Below are 12258 nucleotides of genomic sequence, written 5' to 3'. Positions count from 1 at the left end.
CTTTGACCGGGAATGTCAAAACTTTCCACCGCTCTGTAATTGCTATGCAATGTACCGGAACAGCAACATCCGGGTACAACAAATTTTAATCATCCTTTAATTCCCTGAAAATCAGCTACCCTCGAAAAAAAAAGGATAAATCCGAGTTCGGCTGCCGAACTTAGTATTGAGTATGCCTATCAGAACTTAGTTTTGCTATTGCCCAGTCAAACTCAAAGTTGAGGGAAGCCATCGAAGTGCTGTTTTGAACCAAAAATACTTAATTTTGAGTTTTAAAAAAAAGAGCGTGTAAGGTGTCTTTTCCTGGTTTGTATACATACTTTTCATTCAAATAGTCTCTTTAGCATAAACCTAAGGGTTTAAACAAAAAGAAACTCACAAAAGATTTGATTGACTATATATATAAGCTTATTGAAGTCATACACTCAGAAAAATACTATTATGTATGCCATAAGATTCTCTTATGAAGTGGCGCCATAAGAAAAATTAATGAAAATCATAAGATTGTCTTATGACGCGAATGAATTCTGAAGATGAACGCCTACTTCAATGAGAGGTTGTTGCTTTTCATAAGAGATTCTTATGGAAACAGTAAATCACTTTCTAATAAGAAAAATTCTCGATATTTCATGCTGAAAACATTCACTTTATTGTTTGCCAAATTTGTTTAAAATTAAATCCTTCATGGTCACCATCCGCAGCGCATCAACAGACGACTCCATCAAGGTTTTTTTTGCCACATCTCAATCTTCTACCTTTCGTTTTTTGCCGATCAGCTTGCTGAAAAGTAAACAAATAATGTATTTTAGTTTACTAATATATTCAACGTTCACACCAAAAACATCAAATCGAACTTACCATTCCGGAGATAACAATAACATTTAACTTTGAAGGAAATCTATAATAACTATGAACCGGTGATAGCTTCGTACTGTTATATGATGAAAAAAAAACTGATGCTATGAATGAATGTGTTCATCATTTTTTCACAATGCCGTTTCTTCTAATTTTCATAAGAACATCGTATGAAAATTGAAAGAATTTCATAAGACTCTTATGAAAAATTAGTTTGGACGCAAAAAAGTGGTTCATAAGATGTATCTTATGAAATTTATAATAAGATTTCCTCTGAGTGTACACTCGTACCGGGTTCAAAATTTCGACGCATCAGGGCTGTGTTGAAAAAGTTTCATTGAAAGGTTGGGAGCCACTGCACCATGGTTCCAAGAAAACATCGCATCAGTTGACACATGCAATCTGTCATCTGTGATCGGGTCTGATTTTCTTCTGTCCGAGTTTTCAACCTAAAAAAATAAAATTTTGCACCGCAAATTACTCAAGAATTCCGGAATTTTTCCAAGTTTTAAACACTAGCTACTGACCACCCACTGAGAGTGATATTTTCCAATTTTATATCATTCCCAGACCGAGAAAAATTGCTATCGGGGAACCTTTTTCGGAGCAAGCTGTACCGGATCGACCGAGATGCCAACATAGACGGGCACTAGAGGGCAGGCTCCGGAATCACCAATCTGGCACTGGAAGCTAAATTTAAGGAAATTCACAGCTGAGTGGGATACAAATTTCATCGATTTCGTTCTTCGTTTAGTGGTGCAAATTTTTTTTGTGTCCCTCCAATAACCTTGATCCCGGAATCGGTTCATTACGGACAACAGCATGGACGCACTCGTAGAAAATGCGTCTAACACATCGACAAGGTTCTATTGTCACTCCTGTTCCATGGAAATAGATAGAGTTTCAACAGTAAGTTTTTTAAAATCAGTTGTTTTTTTCCAAACTAAAACTAAAACTTTTTTTCCTTGCAGGATTTTACGTGTCCACATTGCATGCAAGGGTTCATAGAGGAACTACCAGCTGCCGATCGAGGTAGTAATAATCCGCCATCTCCACCACCGGTCGCTGATATGGAATCACATATCCTGAATCCTTTGGTAATTATTTTAATAAGAAAAGGAAGGAGTTCATGATACTAATTTCACAATCGCAAATCATTTGTAGGGAATAAGACTGGCAAGTGAAATTTTTAGCAACAGTATACTTTCGCCTTTGCTACTAACGACACATGGGCCGCGCAGGTCGGATTCCGATGGATCGCTTTCGTTAATCGATGAGAGTGCTGATTCGTCCGCTTCCGGAGGGGGTAATGGCGGGGGAGCACATGGAACTTCGATTAGGGCAAGACCCCGCAATAGGCGCCGGGGCGTTCAAAACATTAGCAATCTCGATAACATTCTTCGAGAAATTCTTATATCGGTTGCTGATGGTGCTAATGGGGGTGCTGGAGGAACACCCATGTTCTTCATGGGAAATCCGGGTGACTACGCCTGGGGACGGGAAGGTTTAGATACGATTGTGACGCAGCTGCTTAATCAGATGGACAACACTGGACCGCCGCCCCTGGAGAAGGATAAGATTGCCGAAATTCCTAAGGTTACAATCAGCGCCGAACAAGTCGAGCTGAAACTGCAATGCTCCGTTTGTTGGGAAGATTTCCAAATCGACGAAGTTGTTCGAAAGTTATCCTGTGCTGTAGGTTTCTATTTTTTGGATTCATCTTTGACAGTTTCTTTTAACACTTTTATGATTCTTGTTCAGCACGTGTACCACGAGTCCTGCATCATTCCTTGGTTACAGCTACACGGAACCTGTCCAATTTGCAGGAAAAGTTTAGCCCCAGAACAGCCACCGGATGAGCAACGAGGCTTAGCTGCGGCGGCCAATGCTGTAGCCAACACGTTGCGTAAGTTATCGATATTATTAATAATCCAAATTTTAAAGTACATTCTGATATGGTTGGTCAAACAGATGAATTGTTCTCTATAATCGATTATTATTTTTAATTTGTTTTTTTTTTTGTCACAACGGATCAATCAAAATAATGAAAGTTGTTTCCTCAATCTTCCATCTATAGGTTCACTGCAATCGGACGCGTTTCCGGGCGTTAGTAGCCAATCGTCCACATCGTCAATCGAGGAGGGAGGAGGTCCATCAACTTCTAGTCTACTGGGCGATCTAGGTTTGGCGTTCGGCACAGGAAATCCATCTCGTCAGAGAACATCGGGAGCTGCCGCTAGTAGCAGCCTCAGCACGAACCCTGGACTTGGTATGACCTCCTCCTCCAGCAACAACAGCAGCAGCAGGGCTAGCCAGAACAGCACCAGCACATCTGCTGGTACCAGCAGCGATGCGAATACCGGCGCTAATGATTCTAACAGTGGCCATCGATATCGAGACGACGATGGAAACATCGACTATGAATTTGATTAGGATGTACATATGTATCCTACAGCAGACTGGCACATCAAATGTGTCTGATGCAGGAACGCTTTTACCAAAAACATAAATATTTGGTTTTTTTCCTTTGAACATCTTACCAGAACTGGTTAGGTTCATGAATTCATGAATTAAGATTTTCCCTCTTTGAACACGATTTGTTTATTCAACAGCACCTCTTTTATGAGATTTTTTAAAAATAATTTCTAATCATGATTTGAACACGTTGTTTCTATGAGTAATAATAAGTATCCTGTAAAATTCATTGCCTGCTCACATATCCATCATGTTGACGAAACATTCTTAATATCCTTTCCGAACATTGATCTTAATCAATCTATAACCAGTGCTATAGTATATTATACAAAAAGAAAAAACAACACAAATAAGTATGTCAAAAGAGAAAATTTACGTTGTGTCTGACGTGCTCCTCGCTACTATCATTTCAAATCAAAATACATATAAGTACATCATCTGATGCAGTAAATATAAAACTTTTGAAGGAGACAGACAAATTCTTAAACAGAGGTTCAACAGTTTTCAAAACTGCCACGTATTTCGTTGAAAAAATCTAGGGAACAACTCTTATCGTCAAAAGAACAGCTTTGAATAATGCTTTTTTCACATTTTCTCCTTTAGATTACTTACGAAATATCATCATTTGATACTCGGTTTAGAAGCTCACTGCAGTGTAAACTATCCTTATTAAATCAATGTTTTAGTTAGCTTTATATTTTGTGAAGATAATACTTTGTTGACAGACTTCGACGGGCACGGGTTCGAAATATATAGATATGTGTTTGGTTGCTTCAGTACCTCACCCAAAATTTAAAACTCGAAATTACTATAAAAATCCAAACACTAGAGTTGTTCCTCAGCATATTCAACGCATGCCTCTTGTTATGTACAGCGAGAATTTGACGGCTTCACACCCCTAACAGATATTTTATGTTTAAAAAAATAATGTTTTAATTTAAAAAAAAAAGAACAACAAGAGAATAAAACAAAAAAAAATGCATCCTTAACAAACCATAAAACATACTATTGCGTTGCGCAGAATATTTCACTTGGAAAAGCTTGACAAAAGTGCTAAAGAAACAAACAAAAACGCCTAAGACGTCATCACCGTCAAGTAAGGAGATGAAGAAATTAAACGTACATCTTTGAGAAAACAGCAAAAGTTGAAAAAAAATCGAATCGCGAATTCGGCTAGCAAGAAGTTTTTTTTCGTGTGACCTAACAAAAAGTCAACAAAAAAAAAAACCAACAAATACAATACAAAAAGCTGAACTAAATTAACAACCCGTCAAACATCAAACGTTATGCTAACAACAATTCACAATAATCTCGCTTTCGCGCGTGTGATTGGAACGGCATACCTACATGTTTTAAAGTTATTTAAGATTGGAAAACAGAAAATTCTTGAACTATACAGATTGTAAAAAACAGCTAGAGAGAAAACAATAAAAAGTCTTCAAGATGAAATAAATAAAACACGATCGCCAAAATGTTTATTTAGCTTTGAAATGTGGTTTGTCCAATAAAAAATTTCAATGTAAAATACTGAAAATTAATATATGCTTAAGTGCTAAAACACAAAAACACTAAAATTATTTTTATTTTTATAATTTCGGTGGCTTTTGTTATTTCTATAATTTAGTAGTTTTTGTCATATTTTTTGTCCTTCCTTTGTAATTTTTTTTTTTAAATGTTTTCATGTTTTTGTACTAAATAACTTTTTTTCATCGTTTTTCTATCATACTTTTTTTTGTCAATTTGGTTATTTTTGAATTTTTCTTATTTTGTGTGATTTTTATGTATTTTTTCTAACTTTTTGTTTTTTTTTAATTTTTTTTGTAATGTTTAACATGCTAGACTTTTTAGTAATTCTTGTAAGTTTGATGATTTTTGTTTTTTTATTTTTCTTATTATTGTCACATTTCTGAAGTTTTTTTTTAATTTTTAATTATTTTCAATTTTATCATTTTTGTAATTTTCTTACTTTTCATATTTGTAGTTTTTGTCATTTTAGTTTATTTCATCAAATAATTTTGCCTTTTTTCTAATTTTCCTCATTTTTGTCATGTTTGCCTTTTTCCTATTTTGTCTTTTTTTCTCATTGGCTGTTTTGAAGATTTAGTAATTTTTGTCTAATTTTGTATTCTTCTTTTGTTTTGTTATTTTTATCAAATGCCAGTCAATCGATAAAAAATCATGACGAGGGTCAAGGTTTATTATTTGTTTCATTTTCATCATTCTTTTTTCATTGTTATTTTAGTCATTTATATGAATAGATATAGGACACTTCAACGTATTACGGCTTTCAACGTTCCAAAGACTGAACATGATTAAAAACCTAAGTTGTAACGGTATTCCAGCAAATATTACGGATTAAACTACATGTGCTTTCTTTTCAGTGTACGGTTGCGTGTTTTGTTGCTTTCTGCCGCAAATAATGTGCGGTGATAACACACATTCATTGATAAAGTTCCTTGAATTACTCCCGTTTTCGCGTCCATGTGTGCTCTGCTCTGTGCTGGTTAATCAATTAAAATCTTTCCTATCCGTTTTACTTCGGAATTGACTGCGTGACAGTCGTGTCGTGGCGACGTCGTCGATAATAATTTGTTGCGCGTAGTTGAGGGTTGCGCATGTTTACATAACTTTAGAATACCGCACTAATCGCACAGAGCCATGTTATCCAAATCTCGCTTCCTGGTATCCGGCTGGGCCAACTGTATCCGTCCCTGGACAGCAGTTTGTCGGTCGGTTCATATTTCCGAAGCCAACGTAATCCAGACCACGATCGATCGCCAATCGGCCGAGTTTAAGGTTGGATTATTTTTCTCGCTTTTATTTTTGCTGGTGTTGTTACCAAGAGCTTGTTTTTTTTTTGCAGGAGAACCATGCGCAGATGAACGAATTAGTAACGGAACTGAAATCTATAACACAAGAGGTCTTGAGCGGAGGTGGACCGGAAGCCGTAAAGAGACATGTCAGCAAGGGTAAGCTGCTGGTGAGAGATCGAATCAACCGGCTGATCGATCCCGGATCGCCGTTTTTAGAGTTCAACACGTTGGCAGCGCTGAATGTCTACGGAAAGGATGTTGTGAATTCAGCGGGAATCGTTACTGGAATTGGTCGTGTTCAGGGGGTCGATTGTGTGATCGTTGCCAATGATGCCACGGTGAAAGGTGGTACCTACTATCCGATCACCGTGAAGAAACATTTGCGGGCCCAGGAAATTGCTAAGGAGAACAACTTGCCTTGTATCTATCTGGTCGATTCAGGTGGAGCCAACCTTCCTCGTCAGGCCGATGTTTTTCCGGACAAGATGCATTTCGGAAGAATTTTCTACAATCAGGCGAACATGTCGGCCCAAGGTATTCCACAAATCGCGGTCGTTATGGGCTCTTGCACTGCAGGAGGCGCCTATGTTCCGGCTATGGCCGATGAAAGCATCATCGTCAAAAAGAAGGGTACAATTTTCTTAGCTGGACCACCGCTAGTCAAGGCAGCAACTGGAGAAGTTGTTTCAGCCGAAGATCTTGGTGGAGCGGATCTTCATTGCCGAACTTCAGGCGTAACCGATCATTACGCAGTTGATGATGAGCATGCGCTTTATTTGGCAAGACAAGTAGTTCAGAATTTGAACCGTCATAGTAGATATGACGAACAGGCGGGCTATTCTACAAAGGAAATGGTATGTTCCATTGAAACATGCGGAAAGAAGGTTCGATCTTATGTTTTACTTTTTACAGATGGATCATGACAGCTTGAGTTTTCAACCAAATCCTGAACCTCCCCTGTACAGCCCAGAAGATCTCTACGGAATTGTTGGAGCCAACTTGACCAAATCTTTCGATGTTCGTGAGGTCATTGCCCGCATATTTGACGGAAGCCGGTTTATAGAATTTAAGAAATTCTACGGAGAAACCATCGTGTGCGGTTATGCTAGACTGTATGGTCAACTGGTAGGAGTGATTGGCAACAACGGTGTGCTGTTTTCCGAGAGTGCCCTTAAAGGGGCTCACTTCGTACAACTGTGTGCCCAGAAAAAGATTCCGCTTATCTTCCTCCAAAATATTACTGGTTTCATGGTGGGTCGTGATGCCGAAGCTGGCGGTATAGCCAAAAACGGTGCCAAAATGGTTACTGCCGTTGCTTGTGCCAAAGTTCCCAAACTAACCCTTTTGATTGGTGGCTCGTATGGTGCCGGAAACTACGGCATGTGCGGACGCGCCTACTCACCGCGATTCCTGTACATGTGGCCCAACAGTCGTATTTCGGTTATGGGAGGCTCCCAGGCAGCTGGTGTCTTGGCACAAATCACCGAAGAACAGTACAAGCGCACTGGTAAAGAGTGGAACGAAGCCATCGGAGACAAAATCAAAGCCCCCATAGTTGAGATGTTCGAGAAGGAAGGATCGCCTTATTTCAGCACCGCCCGTCTCTGGGATGATGGCATAATTGATCCTATTGACACCAGAAAAGTGCTGGGATTGAGTCTTCAGGCAGCCATGAATAAACCCATAGAGGATACTAAATTCGGCGTGTTCCGAATGTAATCCTCAGGAAAGTCGAACGATTTCCTCGTGCTTCCTTTGTTGATCGAAACTAAAGTGCATTTATTACATTTGTAAGAGATGGCTCATCAGGCCGTATACAGTTTATCAGGTATTGCATTTAAATCCTATCGTGCAACGATTCATTCCATGTGAAGGGAAAATAAAAATATTTTAACATTTAGAACATAACTTTCGTATCAGAATGGGGGTAGGCTCAATAGCGACACGTTATCCAAACATACGGAAAATTATGCCGAAAACCTAAATATTCTAGAAAAAAAAATCATTGATCCTACATCATTAATTTGAATTTAATTTTGATTTTATCTGAATCAGTGCTTTGAAGGTTGGTCCTGACTGATCTTGTAAAAAAAGCTGAAATAAACATTTTGAACATCAAATTGTAAGAAATAGATTTGAAACATTTAACTCTGAAATCGTACAATGAGGCCTTAAAGCCTGGAACAATGCGAAATATTTAGATGGAACAGTTATGTTCTATACGTTCTATATCATCTAACTTATTCGAATGAGTTAGATGATATAGAACGTATAGAACATAACTGTTCCATCTATTTTTTATCAGTTAGATCAATCTATATAAAATCGACTGCAATTCTTGCTCTTTAACGAGCCGCTCATTGAACAGTACTAGTATTATCATGATAAAAAATAACACAATAACGCCTGTAACGCCATTGCCAACCTTTCGCGAGAAAAAACATCGAACGGTTGTCATCGCAATATCTTGACAGCCAGCCCAACGTGAGCGAGAGTCCCGTTCTGATTTCTCGTTGTTTCGACGGAAAAAAGTTTCAAACGTGATCAGCTCGGTTTTCGGCAAGCGGTGATAATTTCAAACACAAAATGTACGGTCCACAGCAGCCGATCTTGGTTCTCAGTAGGTTACGCCGATGGATTTCCCCGAGGACAGGTTAATGAACATAAAATTTACTACTTTCAGGTCAGAACACAAAGCGAGAGAGCGGCCGAAAGGTGCAGCTGGAGAACATCAATGCCGGCAAGGTGAGTCATTTCGGGACAAGGAAACATGCCTTTTATTTTTTATTTCTGAAAATCAAGTTTTCAATTCATGAACTGGTTTCAATTTAGAGCTTCAATTGAATTTTATGTATTCAACTTCATAAAGTTATTCACTTAACATGGGAAATGTAGAGTTACCAAAATATAATCCAACAGCTGAACATAATGGTAACCTTAAAGCGTTGAAAATCAATCTAAAAATCGTGTGGGTTGAATGATTCCAACATTTTGTTCGCGTAGCAGAACGAAAACGACTGAAACGAATGTTGGTTCAGGTAACATGCTCCACGTTTTTATCTCACACAAAATTATCAGTTTTCATAAGGAACCGTTGTTTTATTATCAGGGACCGACAAATATTGATATACTTTTTTTTTGTTTTGTTCATAGACCATCGCCGATCTGATCCGAACATGTTTGGGACCTCAGGCAATGTTGAAAATGTTGATGGATCCGATGGGTGGAATCGTGATGACCAACGATGGAAACGCTATCCTGCGAGAAATCACCGTTCAGCATCCGGCTGCCAAGAGCATGATTGAAATTGCCCGCACCCAAGACGAGGAGGTGGGAGATGGCACTACTTCGGTCATTGTTCTGGCTGGCGAGATGTTGGCCGTTGCCGAGCAGTTTCTGCAGCAGCAGATTCATCCAACGGTCATCATTCGGGCCTACCGAGAGGCGCTCGAGGACATGATCAAACTGTTGCAGGAAGATGTCAGCGTTCCTCTGGATAAAGCCGACAAAGCCAAGCTGGCCGAAGTTGTCAAATCCTGCGTGGGAACGAAATTCATCGGTCGTTGGTCTGATTTAGCCGTCAAGATAGCTTTGGATGCAGTCGAAACGGTCATGTTGACAGAAAATGGTCGTACCGAAATTGATATCAAGAAGTACGCTAAGGTGGAAAAAATTCCCGGAGGTTCCATCGATGATTCATGCGTGCTACGTGGAGTCATGTTGAACAAGGACGTCACTCATCCGAAAATGAGACGTTACATCGAAAAACCACGTATCGTTCTGCTGGATTGTCCATTGGAGTACAAAAAGGGCGAAAGCCAAACGAATGTGGAAATCGTTGGAGACCAAGACTTCACCAAACTGTTGCAAATCGAAGAGGAACATGTGGCTAAGGTTTGTGCAGATATCATTGCCGTCAAGCCGGATGTTGTGTTCACCGAGAAAGGAGTTTCTGATTTGGCTCAGCACTTTTTGTTGAAGGCAGGAATCACTGCCATTCGCCGTCTTCGTAAAACTGATAACAATCGCATTGCACGAGCCTGCGGAGCTACAATTGTTAACCGCACAGAGGAACTTTCCGAAAAAGATGTCGGTACTGGTGCAGGATTGTTTGAAATCAAGAAACTTGGGGATGAGTATTTCTGCTTCGTCACAGAATGTGCCGACCCGAAAGCTTGCACAATTCTGCTTCGGGGAGCCTCCAAGGATGTGCTTAATGAGACCGAACGTAATCTCCAGGATGCCCTACATGTTGCTCGTAATTTGATGTTGGAACCTCGTTTGCTGCCAGGAGGAGGCGCTGTCGAAATGGCCATTTCTCAAGCTCTCACAAACAAACAAATTCAGGGTCCGTACCGTGCTGTTGCTCAGGCTCTAGAGATTATTCCACGTACGTTGGCTCAAAACTGCGGAGCTAATACCATCCGAACGCTAACTGCTCTTCGGGCTAAGCATGCTTCTCACCCGGCCGGATCCGGTCCTTGCACCTGGGGAATCGATGGCGAATCTGGACAAATAGTTGACATGAAAGAAAAAGGCATTTGGGAGCCGCTGTCCGTAAAGCTGCAGGTTTACAAAACAGCCGTAGAAACCGCGATTCTTTTGCTGCGCATCGACGACATTGTGTCCGGTTCGAAAAAGAAGAACGACGACGGAACGGGCGCAACACCGGCGCAGGCCGCCCAGGGAATGGAATAATTCTCTGCTACAAGTTTTTCGTATTAGTTTACTGAGTTCACTTTTATCACATATTCCTTTCAATAACCACCAAAAAGCATTCAACTTTAATCCACTCAACACTCACCCAGTTTGCTAACATTAAAACCTTCACGATTTTTTTTCGGTGATGCCTGAAAATCATTTAACAATAATGTTACTCAACGAAAGCGCGATTGCATAAAGAAGCTTCGTAATAATGAACCGTTTGTTTAGTCATTTATTCTACAAATATCACATCCTATGAAATTCAAGCAAAATTCTTTCTTTCGAAGGTTTGGTAGAAGTGAATAATTCTAAGGATTTTAGAAAAAGTGACATTTTTCATTTAAATTACGTGAAGTGGGAGCATTTCGAAGCAAAAAAGAAAAAATATAAAGCATAATGTTGATCTATCAGATATTTCCATTTATTGTTCACTTATTTGAAGATGAGTCTTCGTCTTCGCTGGCATTTTGACTTATTCGGGCAAGCGCTTCGAAGGTTCGTGGCTCCCAGATGGCCAAGTCGGCCAGCACTTTTCTGTTATCAAAGATGAGAAAATAAGAAAAAGATGAGCTCCAGTAAGCGAAAGAGGGCTACTGTTACGAACCTATTCAGCAAAATACCGCTACTGTACAGTCCCTTCTGGAAGGCTTCAAATTGCATCCCATGTTGCTCACAGCCGGCATTGATGCGGTGTGTCCACAGTTCTCGCATGTCCTGCTTCTTGAGTGCCCGTCCTTTGGTAGCGTAAGCCAAGGCTCGGTGAACGCTGCGAATCGTTATCGAATAGCAATTGCGTGATCTACCGATGTAATGCTGTTGGAATGGGAAGTTGGTTCCGATAAGTTAATGTAATGATATTGACAACGTGACGGTCTCTAGGTTGGGCCTTACCGCGGCCAATTTGAAGATTTTACGTTTTCTCCAGAACTCGTCCGGTCCTCGGGCACGTACTAAATTTACTACTGATGTGAAAACCATTTTACAATGCAATTAAACAGGGAAATCAGATAAATATAATTAATTTTAACTATTTGCCGACAAGAGCAATGTTTTTGTTATGTCACCGCTAACATCAAGCAAAACATGCAGCATTGTTCTTGGGTCAGTCACAGATAACGTAACTACACATTAATGTTCAGCATGTAAAACGAAAATTATCTGAATCAGCATAACGAAGATTTTTGAAGTTTTTGCTTAAAAACGTTGCAAAATGATATCATAATATCATATTATGATGTGAAGTCAAACAAATTTTTATCTATTTCAAAATTTCCATAATTATGTTCGCCCAGCCCTAGCAAAAATGATTGGCGATGCGATGTTTTCGCAATACACTGAAATTTAATTAAACCCCGATATAGAAAAACTCGTTACATTTAAACTGATATAATTTACGGCGAGTTCGTAAATT

At 39.5% G+C, this 12258-nt stretch overlaps 4 protein-coding genes across 4 annotated transcripts; 3 read left to right on the top strand and 1 right to left on the bottom strand.

The window, feature by feature from the left end:
- Window positions 1-1253: 1253 nt before the first annotated feature.
- LOC129760222 (E3 ubiquitin-protein ligase Iruka-like) lies at window positions 1254-4788 on the top strand. The gene is made up of 5 exons (XM_055757827.1): window positions 1254-1764; window positions 1827-1952; window positions 2020-2550; window positions 2617-2761; window positions 2933-4788. The coding sequence occupies exons 1-5, from the start codon at window positions 1678-1680 to the stop codon at window positions 3286-3288; spliced, it is 1245 nt and encodes a 414-aa protein (XP_055613802.1). The 5' UTR covers window positions 1254-1677; the 3' UTR covers window positions 3289-4788.
- A 929-nt stretch (window positions 4789-5717) lies between these two features.
- On the top strand, window positions 5718-8076 carry LOC129760220 (probable methylcrotonoyl-CoA carboxylase beta chain, mitochondrial). The gene is made up of 3 exons (XM_055757825.1): window positions 5718-6126; window positions 6194-6997; window positions 7056-8076. The coding sequence occupies exons 1-3, from the start codon at window positions 5989-5991 to the stop codon at window positions 7860-7862; spliced, it is 1749 nt and encodes a 582-aa protein (XP_055613800.1). The 5' UTR covers window positions 5718-5988; the 3' UTR covers window positions 7863-8076.
- A 531-nt stretch (window positions 8077-8607) lies between these two features.
- Window positions 8608-11063, top strand: LOC129760221 (T-complex protein 1 subunit gamma). Its single transcript, XM_055757826.1, has 3 exons — window positions 8608-8763; window positions 8827-8888; window positions 9297-11063. The coding sequence occupies exons 1-3, from the start codon at window positions 8730-8732 to the stop codon at window positions 10839-10841; spliced, it is 1641 nt and encodes a 546-aa protein (XP_055613801.1). The 5' UTR covers window positions 8608-8729; the 3' UTR covers window positions 10842-11063.
- Window positions 11064-11246: 183 nt separating this feature from the next.
- Window positions 11247-11934, bottom strand: LOC129760223 (39S ribosomal protein L20, mitochondrial). The gene is made up of 3 exons (XM_055757828.1): window positions 11739-11934; window positions 11452-11660; window positions 11247-11381 (listed from the first exon to the last, which is right to left on the bottom strand). Exons 1-3 carry the CDS (start codon window positions 11823-11825, stop codon window positions 11276-11278), a joined length of 402 nt encoding a protein of 133 aa, XP_055613803.1. The 5' UTR covers window positions 11826-11934; the 3' UTR covers window positions 11247-11275.
- Window positions 11935-12258: the final 324 nt, after the last annotated feature.

Source organism: Uranotaenia lowii, unplaced genomic scaffold (assembly GCF_029784155.1).
Source record: "Uranotaenia lowii strain MFRU-FL unplaced genomic scaffold, ASM2978415v1 HiC_scaffold_515, whole genome shotgun sequence".
Taxonomy (NCBI): domain Eukaryota; kingdom Metazoa; phylum Arthropoda; class Insecta; order Diptera; family Culicidae; genus Uranotaenia; species Uranotaenia lowii.
The sequence above is the reverse complement of the archived record's forward strand: the minus strand, read 5'-3'. Positions and strand labels throughout refer to the sequence as shown.

Coding starts and splice junctions, on each gene's coding strand:
- LOC129760222 (XM_055757827.1), top strand. CDS start 1,678: ATGGACGCACTCGTAGAAAATGCGTCTAACACATCGACAAGGTTCTAT. Junction 1,765..1,826: donor AAATAGATAGAGTTTCAACA/GTAAGTTTTTTA, acceptor TTTTCCTTGCAG/GATTTTACGTGTCCACATTG. Junction 2,762..2,932: donor TGCTGTAGCCAACACGTTGC/GTAAGTTATCGA, acceptor TTCCATCTATAG/GTTCACTGCAATCGGACGCG.
- LOC129760220 (XM_055757825.1), top strand. CDS start 5,989: ATGTTATCCAAATCTCGCTTCCTGGTATCCGGCTGGGCCAACTGTATC. Junction 6,127..6,193: donor GCCAATCGGCCGAGTTTAAG/GTTGGATTATTT, acceptor TTTTTTTTGCAG/GAGAACCATGCGCAGATGAA. Junction 6,998..7,055: donor GCTATTCTACAAAGGAAATG/GTATGTTCCATT, acceptor TACTTTTTACAG/ATGGATCATGACAGCTTGAG.
- LOC129760221 (XM_055757826.1), top strand. CDS start 8,730: ATGTACGGTCCACAGCAGCCGATCTTGGTTCTCA. Junction 8,764..8,826: donor GCAGCCGATCTTGGTTCTCA/GTAGGTTACGCC, acceptor TACTACTTTCAG/GTCAGAACACAAAGCGAGAG. Junction 8,889..9,296: donor AGAACATCAATGCCGGCAAG/GTGAGTCATTTC, acceptor TTTTGTTCATAG/ACCATCGCCGATCTGATCCG.
- LOC129760223 (XM_055757828.1), bottom strand. CDS start 11,825: ATGGTTTTCACATCAGTAGTAAATTTAGTACGTGCCCGAGGACCGGAC. Junction 11,661..11,738: donor AAATCTTCAAATTGGCCGCG/GTAAGGCCCAAC, acceptor CCATTCCAACAG/CATTACATCGGTAGATCACG. Junction 11,382..11,451: donor AGCGGTATTTTGCTGAATAG/GTTCGTAACAGT, acceptor CTTTGATAACAG/AAAAGTGCTGGCCGACTTGG.